Source organism: Macrotis lagotis, chromosome 5, assembly GCF_037893015.1.
Source record: "Macrotis lagotis isolate mMagLag1 chromosome 5, bilby.v1.9.chrom.fasta, whole genome shotgun sequence".
NCBI classification, from domain to species: Eukaryota; Metazoa; Chordata; class Mammalia; order Peramelemorphia; family Peramelidae; genus Macrotis; species Macrotis lagotis.
Genome location: NC_133662.1, coordinates 96276503 through 96293447, shown reverse-complemented (window position 1 = coordinate 96293447; position 16945 = coordinate 96276503). Strand labels below are relative to the sequence as shown.

The following is a 16945-nucleotide window of genomic DNA, read 5'->3' as shown; positions in this document are numbered from 1 at the left end:
ACAAGGAATGATGCAATCCATATTTCCTTATGGATTCTTTCTGCGGAGGTGGATAGCATTTTCCTTCAAAAGTCCTTTGTATTTGATTTGAATGATCATATTATTTAGAATAGCTTAGTCATTCACAGTTTCTCTTTGAACAATTTTACTGTTACTGTTTACAACTTTCACTCTGCTTATTCAGTGTTGTTGTGGTGAGCATTGGATACAAAGAAAAGTAAAAATATTTCTTGTCCCAAAGAGCTTGTAATCAAAGGGGGTAAACAAGTTGCTAATTGATTGTACTACCAGTATTTATACAAGCTAATTGGAGATAATCTTAGAGGAAAGGCACTTGCATTAAAGGAGTGCTACCTTCCCTCTTCTACATGCCCTGGGGTGCTACACCAGGAAAGACTTCTTGCAAAAGGTAGAACTTTATTTGAAACTTAACATCAGACAGAAAAGCCTTAAAGTGGAAAGGAGTAGGAGTATTCTAGTTGTGTACTGAACACAATTTTCAGTCTGCCCCAAATTTTCCAACTCAGAAGAATCTGTGAGTTTGTATTTCATTGTGAAGTCGCTTTTGAGCACTGAAGATTACTCCATACCATGATGAGTAAGGGGCTTCAGTGTTTATATGATTTAGTCTGTGTTAATGGTGTGATTTGTTGGAACTCAAGTATAACAATAGAAGATAGAGTTGCAAAGAAATTCCTAACAACAAGGTGTTAAAGTGAATTTTATTTTTTACAAAAACACTAGATAGGACTCCTCAAGGGCTTGTATTTTTTTTTAAATAAGCTTATTTTGTTTGAAGTGTCTCATTAATTTCTCTTAAGTGAGAGAATCTTAACTAGGCTCTGACTAGGTGTTTTATACCATATTTTTCTAAGTGACATATTCTTTAAAAAAAAGCGATATTTTTCACAGTTCCAAAAGGCTTAGAATTGGTTAAGCAAAGGTTACGAAATATCTTCATAACTTTGTTAGCAAGGTATTTTTTATTTATTTGATAAAGCTAAAAATTTTTACTATGTCAGAATATTTTAAATACTTTTAAAATTCTTTTAATGTTATAGAAGAGGGTTTAAAACCTGAAGCTTTATTTTAATTGTTTTCCTCAAAGTTATATTATTATTATTATTATTATTATTATTATTATTACTTAAAGGTAATTTTAAATGCCATACCCCAAGCAATAGCCTAATGTGACTTTTGGACACTGTTTAGTGTACAAAATGGATGGGGCTTAAGTGACAGAAACATGACTGTAAAGTACACATTATATTTGTTTCAGTCAGCATGTTCCTAGTGACAGGTGCTCAATGGTTGTTGGTATCCTTGTCAGCAAAGGAGAATCCTTTGACATTAAAGTCACCAGCTCAATCCTGATTCATTGTGACTCTATTGGCAGTTCCATCAGGCAGCAACTGATCGGTGAATGTCAGAGCTGCTGATGTTCTTTAAGGATGTCACCAGCCCTCTGTGTTTTTTGGCTTAGCCTTACTTGTTGTTCAAACTTACCAGACTTTCAAACAGTTTTCCTTTGGGAAATGAGCTGAGAGGTCATAGGGAATATGGGTATCTTCAGGGCATGCAAAACCATATCCAAAGTGACTTACATTGAGGCTTGTAATGATTACCTTGACTCTAAGCCAATCAATGGTTGGAGCATCTGGGGACTCATTAAATGGCATTTGTGGTTTCTGGAACCTAGGTTTTGAGCTATATTTCAGGGAAAGTGGTGACAGTCTTTAATGTCTAATTGACCTCTTCTCTTTGTTTCCCTTTCCATATTTGTCTCTGATGTGGTCCCCGATGGCAGCAAACAGCGCTGCTCAGCATTTTGAACTTCTGTTCAGAGCTTCAGCACCTCAGTCTGGGGAGCTGTGTAATGGTAAGTATTTGAAAGTATTCTCACTCTCTTTCCCTTTTGTGTGCAGTACCACCCCCAACCCTGTTTCAGATTAATGGTAAATTATTTTCTTTCATTTTCCTTCCCACCCGCTTTCAGATATTTCTTTTAAAGTTTATTTAAAAATGAAATGCTGATGGTATTATCTAAGGGAGTAGCAAGGCATATAATTGTATGGGCATTAGGAAAACTATTGGACTCAGAGTCAGCTTGATAAAAGGGTCTCCCATTACTCTACTACTGTGATCAGTCTTTAGGCAAATCACTTAGTCTCTCTGGGTCTCAGTTTCCTTAACTCTAAAATTAGAAGATGACTAAATTGTAGCTAAAGTTCCTTCTAACTCTAAAATTCTGTGATTCTAAGTGAAATTGGAAGAATCTATTAATGACTTTCCATCTTTTTCATACTGATTATGTGAAGGAATAAGTATAAATGTTATGAAATCAATTATCTCCTAAAGAAAGGATAGAGGAATTCTGTTGTGTATACTAGTGAAAAATTATATGTTTATCATTGTAATATAGGACCAGAAGATTCCCAAAAAGTTAGTTTAGGATTGACAGGCACACCCAGAAAATTTTTTTTTGTTTTTTTTAAGCTCTTAGTAGAAGCAGATCCTAAGTAGGCAGTTTGGAGGTTCACAATAGCCAGATTGTGCCACTTGAAATCCCCAAATAATCCTTAAATTTTTTATAGACAAAGAATAGATGAACTGTAGCATTATGAGTAACTAGTCCTACTCTGTTCAGTAACTACATCTAAAGAAACCCCTAGAAGAGCCAGAACTGCCAAATGTTATGGGAATAGAAGACAAAGAGACTGCATGCCCTTTAACCCTCAAACCCTCACAGTGAAGCTGAATAATTATTTTATATAAGTTCAGACCTCTCAGTGACTTCTTGGCCAATTTTGCTCATAGAAAGGAAGAATATAAAGATCCATAGGCCAGTAACTCCCTGGGTGTGGCAGCAAGTCAGTCTTTGTGTTGGTCTGAGACTTTGTCCTTAGAAACTACTCTTGTCCTCTAGTGACAGAATTCTTGCCTTATGCATCCATCTTTTGTCTTGCACTTTAATCTTCTGATATCTAACTTTTTTGAATCTGATATATGATTGCTAATCAGACTGTAATACTAATGAATACTAGTGTCAAAAAAATCAATTTCTACTGCATACCTTTAAGATCCTGCTCTTCACCTGCTTAGGTTGGCACCCTAGATTTTGGTTTCATTTTAGACTTTAGCTAACAGTACTAACATCCAACCTGCCCTCTCCCCCTAATGCTCAGCTATCAAAGTGATCTTTCTAAAATTCATGTCACTTCCTACTCAATAAATTCTAGTGGCTCCCCATCACTTTCAGGATCAAAATAAAATTATGTGTTTCATTTTCAAAGCTCTATATAACCGGCCATGCCCCTCTCCAAAACCTTTCCAGCATTCATATACCTTATAATCCCACCCTCCCCACTGCAAGATGCTCTGGGATTCAGTAATGTTGACCTTGGTCTTTCTCTAACAAGACCCTCCCATCTCTCAATTCCAGACCTTTTCACTATCTCTATTTATTTGTTTGTTTGTTTGTTTGTTTTCATCCATATATGCATGTATATTTCCAAATTGCAAAACTTCCTTCCACCCCCCTTTTCTACCCCCTTCCCCTCAGTGAGGAACAGTCAGATTAGCATTGACTGTCCCTCTTGCATGAGATGCTTTGCTCCTTCCTCTGTCTGTCAGCTCCATCAAGACCCAGCTAAAAACCTCAAATTTGACAAGAAACCTTTCCCAGTCCTTTTTAATTCTAGTTCTTAATTCTTCCCTCTCTTCACCATCTCCAGTTTAACCTGTTTATAACTTGTTCATAGTTGTTATGGTCTCTACTAGACTGGGTGCTTCTTGAGAGCAGGGATTGTCTTTGCCTTTCCTGGTATCCTCAGTCCTTAGCACAGTGCTTAGAACCGATGAATCTTTAGTCAGTGTTTATTGACCGACTTTGCTGATTTTCCTGGTTTCAGATCTAATTTTTTCCTGTCCTAAACTAACATAGCCCTATTTGTATTCAGACTGAGACCTCTGGCCTTTTCCTGACTCTGCCTAGATTCCTTAGCCTGCCCTTACTTGATATGACATAGGAGGAGAGGAACTATGACTTAGAAAAGACTCTATCCTTTCTCTTCCTCCCTAAACTGGCATATTGAATATAATAGGAGCATAATCAACTTTAGACTTAAATGAATATATGAACATTAGTGAATCCTGCTGCTACATAAGACTCAGTGATAAGAATCACAGCCAGTAGTTTTTTCAATGGCATCTTAGTAAGGCTGCAGGGAGCCAGCTACAAGTATATTTATGTGTTGCTAATACTGAAGTGGACAGTAATCTGGCAGTTGCTATATTTTATCTTGGCAGTTCTGTCTTTGGAAGGATTTTTTTGTTGCTTTTTTTTATTAGTTGAACTAGCTTATCATCAAATTAGATATTGTTATATTTTGGTTTGTTTGTACTTCACAAGCACTAAATAATTGCCAAAATGATACTTTTACTACTTTTAAAGTGATTGCTTCCTGACGATATCCCAAGGCATGTTTGTCTTTGAAGTGAAGTTCTCACTCACTGTATCCCAATTCCTCACATAGCAACTATAATCTCAGTTAACTAAACAAATTATTTGTAAAAAAAATTTAAGCCCATTTGAGCAGAGCAGTAAGTTAGAGACAATCAACAATATTTAGTCCCATTATAATATTCACATTTTTGATATTCCTGTTTTATTACATAAACTGGTTCTGAAGAAAAATTTCCAGAAATCTCATAGCAGAGTTCAAAATTCACTAATATGATAAGTAGAGAGCACTCACTACCAGTAATTTAGTACCACATTAATTTTAGTTTCTTACCTACTAGTTTGTAAGATGGCATATTAGCATTCTTCATTTCTGGCATACTTCAGACAACATAAAGAATTTCATTGTTGAACTATGTAATGAATTGTTTTATGCCAGGGTTGAACCTTTCAGATAATTTTATAGTGAGATAGAGTACACCAGAACTTACTCTCTTTTAGCTTTGCTTTTGAGAACCTAGGATCACCCTTACAGCATAATACAGCACTGACATAGCATTAGTAAAAAAGCATATTGCTATGTTAATCTTATCTTTATGTTATGACCATATGTAGCATTTACCTGGTAAAGACTGGTTCTCAGCCTCTTTCCAGGTTAATTTTCAGACCAACACAGTATATTAATTATGAAGGATTAAATTTGTTTCATATATTTTATTAAATATCTTAGTTATATCCACTATAAAATAGAATATTGGTCTAGAATTAAAACAAGCTCTACTGGACACAAGAAGATCTTAGTGCTGTGATAGACTTAAAACCTTGCTCGGATGAGCAGTTGATAAGCAGCAGAATTTTGCATTTGGAGGGAAATTTAATCTGGTGTCTCAACGATTAGATTTTTGCAAAATAATTTTGAGGACTGTGGTCAAGGGATAGGATATAAATAAGTAAAAAATTGTACCCACATATATTCAGAACTGGTGTTTATTGTTATATAGGTTTATTCCTGAGACATAAACAAAGTTGAGTTGGTATGGAGTACCCTAACTCATTCTTGTAGTGAGTTCCATACTAAGAGGTAATTAAAGTTATCAAAATGTTTACCTTATAGAATGTTCAAATTATTTTTTGTATCTAGAATCACAGCTATGAGGTTAGAGGGCAAGTGGCAATGATAGTTAATATATCATTCTTGAATATTCTCTGAAATTCATTTTATTTTCAGAAAGATAAATTGACAGTGTTGTAATGAAAGTGAGTTCTAAACAAATCCTCACCATTGATCAAGTTATTTGTCATTTTTTAGCCTTTGTATTATAATGTTTATAGTATTAATGAAACTCTTTGAAAAATTCTGAGTTCTTAATATGTTTGAAAAAGATTGTGGACCTTTTTGACCTCAAAGAATGCTGAATAAATGTCAGCCTGGAGGGAGATGTCTTTTGCAGCACCCTACATATCTACACTTTGGCCTATTTCCATTCAATACATTAATCAATGATTTGAAGACTATATAGAGGGTATACTTTTAAAATTTTTAGATGAAATAAATCTGAAAAAGATAACTAATATTCTGAATAAATAAATTGAAATTTCAACAGATTAAAATAGAGATAAAACCAACAATCAAATCTTGTACTTGCTTGGATTTTAAAAAAATCATAAGTATAGGATGGAGGAGAAAGAAGTTCACGTGAAAAAAATAAAGCCTAGAGATTTTAATGAACTACAATAAATTCACTGTGATTTAGCAGCCAAAAGACCTAATGCAATCCTAGGCTGCATGAATAGAAATGTACTTTCCATAGTGAGGAGAGAATAGTCCTACTGCACACTGACTTGTTCAAACCACATCCAGAATATTGTTTCTGGTTTCTAGGTACTGCATTTTAGAAGTAACATTAACAAGATGGAATACTTCTATGTTGGCATAACCAGGATGCCATGGGGGTCATGAAACCATGCCTTGGGGAGAACAGTTGAAGAATTAAAGATATTTATTGTAGCGAAAAGAGAACCTAAAGAAATAACATGACATAGTGGGAAAACACTGGTTTTGGAAATTTAGAAACTGTGTATAAATTCTGGTCTGTTGTTTATTACTTGTGTGACAGGGCTTTAGTTTCCTCAACTTGAAAATGAAGTAGTTGGATTAAATGATCTCTGAGGTTACTTCTACTTCCAGATTCTATGATACTATGATATGATATCCATCAGTAATATGAAGGAAGGAATGGACTTCCTCTTCTTAGCTCAGATAAGCAGAATTATGACCAGTGGGGAGATGTCACTTTTATTCAATATAAGGAAAACCTTGCTAACAGTCTTAAAAAAAATGGAATGACCACCTTGATAAGAATTTGGTGATGAGTTGGATTAAATACCTTTGAATTCCCTTCCAACTCTAAAATTCTATAATATTTCTATCATACTTTTCTAGTTTAAGACTTTTTCTAAGCACAATGCTTTGTACTACTCATGGTAATAAAAATTGCAATATTATTAACTAAAATCCCAAATTTATAGAAAACAGAAAAAAATTTTCTAGAATTCTAAAGTCTGAAGGGATCTTAGAGATAATTTAGTTAAAAGATTCTTTTAGAATTTGACTTACCTAAGGACACATAATACTTAGTAGCTTAGCTTGGATCACAACCTTCAGATTAGGCCACTTCTATTTTGCTGTACCAACTCACTCTTGGCCAGTTTTAACTCTCTTCCCCTCTATATCTGTTAGCAAATAGCTATTTCTGTACTGTCTTCTATTTGGTATACATGCTAAAAAGCAGTGAAATAACCCATTGACGAAACAAGGAGAAAAAAAAGTATGTGTAGGACTTTAATAGTCTACTCACTTAGTAATAAGCTCTTTATAAATAAAAGTTGGCCATATACTCTATGTATTGACAGTTCTAAAAATATAGTGTTTATTTATCAAAATGGTCATTTTTTCACTTCATTCTTAATATAAGATTTCATTAATAGCAGTAGTATTCATCTCATTTTTTTGCCTCTTAAGGATCCCCATCATGGAAGCTCTTGCTAGTAGAGAACAGACAACACCATTTACAGAAAGAGAACTACCAGTTTGACAATCAGAAGTCTTAGCTTTGTATTCTTGTGTTTGCTTCTCATTAATTGTGTGACCCTGGTCAAGTCCCGTACATCTTTGTACTTTGTTTTTTTTTCCTTTCTGAAAGTAAAGATTATATATATATATATATATATATATATATATGTATATATATATATATATAATGTTCTTATTCACATATCTTTGCAGTGTAAAAATATTTAGTTTGATCACAATTAAATTTCAGTTCCTTCAGATCACATCTGTTTTTCATCCTGTCAACATTGCTTATAAGTTACCTTTGTGAGAAAAGATATTAATGGGACATTCTTGATTGATCACAAAGTTGCTAGAACCTAGTTTAATTCTTGTCATATTAGACATAGAAACCTCTATTTTTATTACCAACCACAGTTCTCAGTCTACATGCTATTTAAGATTCAGTGGATACAAATTCAGCCTTATCAAAACTATTACATTTTAACTGCTTAATTGTAAAATGTAGAACTTATTCTATGCAGGTCTCTTCACTTTAGGAAACAAATTCCTTATACACCATTTTGCTTTCTGGATTCCATTTTCTCTTTAACTCATGTTACTACAAAGGAAAATATTCTGCTGAAAAGAATTTTGGCCTGTAGTTGAAACAAAGATATGGCAAAACTTTTAAAATAACATATTTTAAAATAAATAACTTTTCAATAAAATATTATATTAAATTCTAACATGCAATCCTGTATTCTATATTCAAAAATAAATAATAGAAATAGATAATCTGTAAGTGAAACTATAAGATGGTTTGGGAAACTTTTATTATATTATCCACTTCATTGTTGCTTTTATATTATTCCCATAAGGAACATAGCAATAATTTTGCTTGGATTTTTAATCATTCTCAAAATACCTTGATATATCACATAAAATAGAAGTCAACAAAAAATTACACATAATCCATATTTTTTCTTTCCCTTTACTGTGTTTACTTCTTTTTCAGGCAGCTGGGCAGCATTTATTCAGTATCCATCAGCAGAAAGAGATGGAAACACTTAAAGCTAAGGAGCAAAATGTTCAGTCTTTCTTTACCAGCTTCCAAACTCCAGTTTTTGTGGCTTGTAGTTTTCTAGCTACTTATTGATACTGACAGAATTCAGTAGTAAATTTTTCCAGTTGTGTCCATTAAATTCCAGATCTATTGATTTGTTTAACCAATTACTACCATTACTATTCTTAATTAGGGCCTATTACCATACATAGATAGTGTTTAGTGACTCTCAAAAAACAAGTATTCTTGATAGGTAGACAGAAGGTGACATGAAGTTTATAACATTTAGTAACATATCTTTCAGGAGGATGAAGTTCAGGAGATCAATTGTGGGTACAAAATGTCAGAATTAGGATCAACCCCACCCACCCCCAATTCTATAAAACTTGATGATGATGCTGTTCCTTAAAATGAATTTGTCTTTAATTCGTGTATTATTCATTATACATAGAATTTCATTAAATAATTTCCGTTAAATGTAGTGGGTATTCTTTTATCATTTTATGGTCAAACATTAGTGATCAGATCTTTATCAATAAGAATGTGAGTATACAGATAACCAACTTTATAAAGAGATGTGTTTAAAAAGTTCAGGTTAGGTTTGGGATTTCAAACTTGAGACATTTTCCCATAGAAACAATGTTCTAAACATTGTTAGATAATTTCCTCAATGATCCATAAAAGTAAAGTACTATAGAAGTTAATCATTATGTAATAGTGTGTCTTTGCACTAATGCATTGTTGCTGGGGCTGTGAACTGATCTAAGCTTTCTGGAGAGCAACTTGGAATTAGGCCCAAAGGGCAATAAAAATTTGCATGTTCTTTGATCCAGCAATACCACTACTGGGTCTGTATCCTGAAGAGATCAGGAAAAAAGGGTAAAAACCCCATATATACAAAAATATTCATAGCAACCCTGTTTGTGGTGGCAAAGTTGGAAATCAAGGAGATGCCCATCAATTGGGAAATGGCTTAGCAAACTGTGGTATATGTATGTGATTGAACACTATTGTTCTATTAGAAACCAGGAGGGAGGGGAGTTCAGAGAAGCCTGGAAAGACTTGCATTAATTGATGCTGAATGAGATGAGCAGAACCAGAAAAACATTGTACATTCTAACGGCATGGGGTAATGATCAACATTCATGGACTTGTTCACTCCATCAGTGCAGTAATTAGGGACAATTTTAGGGCATCTGTTATGGAGAAAAAAACATCTGTATCCAGAGAAAGAACTGTGGAGGTTAAATGCAGATCAAAGATTATTATCTTTAATTTTTAAGAAATCATCTTAAGTATTACATAATTTTCTTTATCTAATATTTTCTTTCTTCCTTAAGGTTATGTTTTTTCTCTCAACATATTCAATTTTGATATATACATATCATGTAAACAAATGTAAAGACTATCATATTGCCTTATGTTGGAGAGAGGAAGGAAGGGGAGGGCGTGGAAATTGTAAAATTCAAAACCTTGCAAAAAGTGATTGGTAGAGACTACTATTGTAGATAATTGGAAAACAAGTAAAATATTTATATATAAAAAAGAAACTGATATACAATATTGATGAACTTGTCCAGATAACCAACTTTCGACATAATTTTCCATAAACCCTCACAACTGACAATATCAAAGATCTACAGATGTTGTATACAGACCTCTCTTCTGTTCCTGCCATTTTACCTGGAGTTGTCAGGCAAAAAACACCATATCAACAGTTCCTTCACCCTCTCTGAAGTCACACTGGCTCTCAGGGAGGTGACCATCTTCCAGATAAAGGATCAGCCTATTGAGGACTCTGGCAAGAACCTTACCAGCAATGACTAAAAGATAAATACCCCTATGATAGTCACAGGATAATCTGTTTCAGCAGTACAATAGTACAAAAAAGACAATTTTAAAAGATTTGATGGAAAATAAAATCCATATCCAGGGGGGAAAATAGTGTGCCTTTGGAGAAAATGTATTTAGAATTCCAGTTTGAAATGTCATTTATTCTGTGTTTTTTGTGATAGAAAGAAAATACCCTCTTTCTTCACCTATCAGTCAAATCCTCCAGGTCACCCGCTATAACTGCTGAGCTGGTGGTGTTTCTAACAGGATAGGATTTGGGGGAGGTGGGATCAGGAATATGGGATTGTGAGATTAGGTACAAGAAAGATATTAAGGTGGAACGAGGGACCAAAAAGAGCTCCAGGAGTTGTGATCAGGGAGCCATAGGTTTAGTGCTCCCTATTAATATAAACCCCTAAAGAAAATCCTCAGCTAGTTCCTCTCATCTCCATTTCTTCCTTTTATTTAGATATTGACCTACTTGCCTTTCTTTTGCCTTGGAAATTTGGGGGCTAGGGGGTGGGAGGGGAGTCAGTTCACATTAATTCATGCAGTAAGCAGTAATTTAAAAACTATATCCTATTGTCCCTTCCCCACTTTTTCTTTTTTTTTTTTTTCAGGGATACAGAAACATATAGATGAAAAAGTGGTAACATTTTTGTTATAACAAAATGGGATGTGATGTACAACTCTATGAGGAAGTGCATAAGATGGGGATGGGGAGTGGAAATGCTTCATTATCAGGTCAAATTAGGACTGAATCTTGGACAGTCATAGCTGACCATTTGGATCAAATGGAAGAGGAGTCTCTTTTATACTTATTTAGTCTTTCCACCTTATTCCCAATTCTGCACCTGCCTGGAGAACTAGATAGGGACTATTCTAAAGACAACTAAACCTTGGGGTTATGGTAACTGTTCAGGTTTTCTCTTGGTGTGACAACAGTCTAGAAACATACATACAATCTTGCAAACTTTAATGGGTAATTAAGACTAACTTTTTAAAAGTTGACATTTCTGAGAAAAGCAATATATATGAAATATTGATCTTTGCTTCACAGATTGAAGACTATGATGTGATAGCTAGTATGATAGGAGCCAAATGCAAAAAACTCCGTACCCTGGATCTTTGGAGATGCAAGAATATTACTGAAAATGGAATAGCAGAACTGGCTTCTGGATGTCAGCTTTTGGAGGAACTTGACCTTGGTTGGTGCCCTACCCTACAGAGCAGCACTGGATGCTTTGCAAACCTGGCCCGGAAACTACCGAACTTGCAAAAGCTTTTTCTTACAGCTAATAGGTCTGTGTGTGATACAGATATTGAAGAGCTGGCCAATAACTGCTCTCGTTTACGGCAACTAGATATATTAGGTAAGGAAATGTTCTGTGATATCTCTTAAAATCATATTCCTTTGATATAGAAACAGCTTTTAGATAGAAGGAAAAGAACAGCCTGACATACAAATTTAGCATTTTGCATTGGGTATCATACAAAGTGCTATACAAGTTGTAGAAGAATATACTTATTTTTTAAAAGATTCAGTATATCCTTAAAATAATGCAATCACCATAAAATACAATTATAAACATAATTGATCATTTAAGAGATCTTAAGATGATAATAAAAAAGATGGAAGGCAGTTATAGGACTGAAAGATAATACTAATTAGAAAGATTAAAATATCAAATCAGGACTATCTGGATTCAAGTCTCATCTCTAACAAATGTAGAATCAAGTCAGAAAGACTTGAATTCAAGTCTAACCTCTGTCAAATATTTATTGTTTTACCCTTCGCAATCACTTAATCTCTTAGCTCCTCAGACAACTCTCTAAGAGACTAAGCTGCATATATGTATGTTAGTAGAGGAACTTATTCATAGGATCTCCCTACAAAGGTGAAATCAGTAGTCCAGAGGCAAACAAACAGCAGAATTAAAACAAATCAGATTTATAAGTAATGCAATTACTAATTTGATGAGAAAACTGAATTTAATTAATAGTGATTTTCAAGTAAATGAAGGAATAACTAGGCAGTCTCAATGAGGACAGAATATTAATAAGTATATTTAATCTATGGTATGAAAGGTATCTATATCTACATCTTAGATCAACAGTGAACTGATTCTTTAAAGAAATTTTGGGATTTCCATCTTCAAAGATCTAGCAACTGAAGACCTGCCCAAATACAAATAATTTGAAATCCCTTCTCACTCTAACATTCTTAGTTTCATACATTCATCATATGAAACATTCTTTAAAAACACGTATGAGATTATTATGGTTTATATTTAGTCATTTTCAGTTATTCCAACTCTTCATGACCCTGTTTGGAATATTCTTGGCAAAGATACTAGATATTAGGGTAGTTAGCTATTGGTTTGACATTTCCTTTTCCAGCTCATTTTATATAAGAGTCCAACAGGGTTGGACTTGTCTAGTGTCACACAGCAAGTAAGTGTCTGAGTCCTCCACTCTTTACCATGTCACCTAGACCTAGTTGCCTTAAATAGAAGTTACTAACTGCTAATATACATACATACAAAAGTACTTCTGTTACCTAATGCTATCAAAATAAAAGGTAATAAGAACCTCAATTAATTGATGGTGTCAATATGACTAGAGGGAACAAGAATAATATTATAGACTATAAAAGTAGAATCTATAAGTCTTGGTAATTGAATGAATTGGGAATATGGAGATAGAAGAGTCAAAAATAACTAAGGTGTTGGGTCTGTATGACTTTTAAAATGGTAGTACCATTAAACAGAACTAAGGAAGTAGAGAAAGGGACCATTTTATGAGAAAATGATGAGCAAAGATCTACTATTACAGAATGTTAAAGATAGGTAGGATCTTGAAAATCATCTTGTCTAACCTCTTTATCACAGATGAGAAAACTGGAATCTAGCCTTGAAATGACTAATGTAAGGTCATAAACTAATTTTAAAAATAGAGTGTTTTCTTGAATCAAGTTTTCTGATTCCAGAAACAGCAATTTTTCTGCTTCATCAGTGAGTCATAGGTGGAAATTACCAATAATTAAAACTAATTCTAATGTCATGTTTCTGAAAATACTTTTAATAGAAAAATAGTAATCTGTAAGAAACTTAGAAAAAAATCAAGGCTGATATTTTAAAAATCTTCATATTCATATTATTGAAGAACCCTAGTTGGACCATTACTGTTATTTATTTTAGAATGAGAAAATAGGAATGTAGATGACCAACTTTTTTTTCATTATAACATGAAAAGTGTTGCCAAAATTCAAGGTCCTAACCTCATAAAGAATAAAAAATCCAGACTTAGAAATAGAAGTCATTAAATTATCTCAGATTTTTAGTGATTAAAAGTATGGAAATTTATCTGAAGTCAGAGCAATTAATTTTCTGTGAAATAATACTCAAGTCATTTCATTAAAGTGTGTTTATAAATTAACAGTTCACTTAACCTTCTTTTTTTCTTAACAGGGACAAGAATGGTAAGCCCTGCATCTTTAAGAAAATTGCTGGAATCTTGTAGAAATCTTTCTTTACTTGATGTCTCCTTCTGTTCACAAATTGATAATAGAGTTGTTCTGGAATTGAATGCCAGTTTTCCTAATGTGTTCATTAAAAAAAGCTTCACTCAGTGACTCATATCTCTACGTGCTGCCATGGAATTAATTTGACATCATGTGATTGGTTTTGTTTGTTTTGGGAGTGGATAGAAGTGGACATACACTTTTTAAAAGGAAAATAAGAAAAGACTCAAATCAAGTAAAAAAGATAAAATATTTTTATAAAATAAGGGCATCTATATAAGAACATAAGATGCTAAGGAATTATTAATAATGATTCTTCTTCCATCCCTAGCTGTTGCTTTATTAATTAATCACCGATAATGCACGTTTTAATCATTAATTACAAATTCAACCTAAAAATTTCCTTTAATGTAAAACTTTTAACCGACATGTAAAGAAACATTTTTTGTGCAATAAAGTAGTGATATTTATGTAAAAATAAAGTTAATTTTCCACACTTAGCAATGAGGAATGATATTTACCCAGTGCCTTTATTTACTGAGTTATGGAATTTTAAAATCAAGCTTTTGTGATCTGGCATGTAATATTTCTCATAGAAAAAGAAGAATTTTAAGGAAATTTTACTTTCTCTTAATTTCTTTTTGGGGGGGGATTGGAAATAGATTTGGACCTCCTCATTTTACTCTATAACTTATGTGGTAGGAGGCGTACATTCCCTTTTAAAAAGATGACAAAAATGATATTTTACAGTGCACCTTTAATGATATAGTACATGCACAAAAGAACCCTCTGGGAATGTGTAGCAGAAACAAAAAAGAAAGAAAATTACCTACTTCTTCTAGCTACTGTATATATAATATTGGTGTCAAGTACTTACTGTCACATAACTGATAATGTATAGAGAACCCAAAAGCAATTTTCTTCTCAAATTCCTGTCACCTTGGATTGTGTTGACTTGTGCTGCATCTGCTTACCATATGAAACACTGAAAAATATATGATCTATGATAATATATCAGCAACTCTTCCTCAGATTGAATACTTGGCTGATAAAAAAGAGAAAACACTCATTTTGTGTAGAACAAGACCACAACCAACTCTCATTCATAAACTAAATATCTAGGTTTGATACCTGTTCAGGACTTTTTCCTTCCTTCTGCTACTTTAATTTGGCAGTTTCACTGTTTACAGTTAACATTAGCATCACAGTATGAGCAGAGTAAACAAAAAACAGGAATGGGGAATATAAACTAGTTAGCTTTCCAACTATTTTTTTGACAGTCTTAATGATTTTATAGAATAAGGGTTTGAAAATGAAAGAATTCCTCAAGTTAATAGTGGACAGGTGAATTTCTATTTTGCTATTCAGGGAAACTATGCTTTTAATAAAACTTTATAAAAAAATATAAATATTTTAATTGATTATTTTAACATCTTTCTATTTTTAAATTTTAAGTTCCAAATTCCCTCCATTTTTCCCACACCCTATGACAAGTTAATCAATATATCAATTATACATGTGAAATCTTTTACAGTATTTCCATATTAACCATATTTCCAAAACAAGAAAAATAAATTTTACTTCAATTTGCCATCAGATTTCATCAATTCTCTCTCTTGTGTTGCTTAGGATTTTTTATGAATCCTTTGAAATTATCTTGAATAATTATGTTAAAGCAGTCAAGTCTTTCACAGTTGATCATAATAATGCTGCAACTGTACACAGTAATGGTCTGGTTCTTCTCACTTCACTTTGCATCAGTTCATATAGGTTCTGCCATGTTTTTCTGAAATTATTCCCCCTCATTATCTCTTATAGCATAATGTAACATCAGAATTTTGATAAGATATTCACCCCTTTGATTTCCAATTCTTGACACCATAAAAAGACCTGTTACAAATATTTTGTATTAGAGATCCTTTTCTTTTTTTCTTGTTTTTTATTTTGTCTCTGAGACTCAGACTTGGTAGTGGTATTATTGACTCAAAGAGTATGCTCAGTTTTATAGCCCTGTAAGGCATTATTACAAATTATTTTCCACAATGGTTGGACTTTTACTATCTCTACCAGCAGTTCTTTTAGTGTACCTTTTTTTTCCTTAAAAAAACCCCTAAAGATAAATCAGTCTACCCTTATCATTCTAGAAAGGTGATTGAGTTAAAATCCAGAAGGAGATATGCATATTTAGACATGGCCCATACAGGACTTTGTTTTGCCAGATTATACAGATTGTTGGGATTTGTTTGGTTTGGTGTTTTTAATAGTTCTTTTGGGGAGATAGAAATCATTTTTAAGTGGGAAATGTTTTGCAAGTTTGCAAAATAATTTTTTCTAGCTCAACAAATATCTGAATACATGTTTATTATATGTATATATGTATTTATTTATTATCCAATATTATTGTAATTATTATTATTATTATTAAAAATAGTAAAGGATGTGGAATACACTAGAAAATTAGCATAACCTCTATAACTAACACATGCAAAAATAAGAATTGCATTTGTAGGTCAGACCCAAGGCCCTTCTAGCCTAGGATTCTGTCTGTATTATACTGTCTTTAAAGCACATGTTGTTATTCATATAAGCATTTAAAGAGTATAATATATTCCCTGACAGCCACCTTGAGTATATGCTATAGGTTTTGGTATGTTGTTTCATTATTGTCATTATCTAGGATAAAATAATTAATTCTTTGTGAAATTTGTTGCTTGATCCCCTCATTCTTTAAAATGAGGTTATTCAGTTTCCAGTTTGTTTTGGGTTATATCTCCCTGACCCAATATTGCATATGATTTTTATTGCATTATTATCTGAGAAAGATGTATTCACTATTTCTGCCTTTCGGCAATTGATTAAGTTTTTATGCCCTAGTACCTGGTCAATTTTGGTGTAAGTGCCATATACTGCAGAAAAGAAAGTATATTCCTTTCTATCCCCATTCAGTTTTCTCCATAAGTCTGTCATGCCTAAGTTTTCTAACAATCTATTTACTTCAACTTCCTTCTT

The 16945-nt window shown here is 33.1% G+C and overlaps 1 protein-coding gene across 4 annotated transcripts in view; it reads left to right on the top strand.

Moving 5' to 3' along the window:
* The window catches only part of FBXL4 (F-box and leucine rich repeat protein 4), a 135779-nt gene extending 120339 nt beyond the window's left edge, over positions 1-15440 (top strand). For all 4 annotated transcript variants that reach the window (XM_074187215.1, XM_074187218.1, XM_074187216.1 and 1 more), the window contains 3 exons: positions 1808-1879; positions 11474-11786; positions 13884-15440. In XM_074187215.1, coding sequence (XP_074043316.1) covers positions 1808-1879; positions 11474-11786; positions 13884-14047 — 549 coding nt within the window. In that variant the 3' untranslated portion in view covers positions 14048-15440. The remainder of the gene's footprint in view (positions 1-1807; positions 1880-11473; positions 11787-13883) is intronic.
* Positions 15441-16945: the final 1505 nt, after the last annotated feature.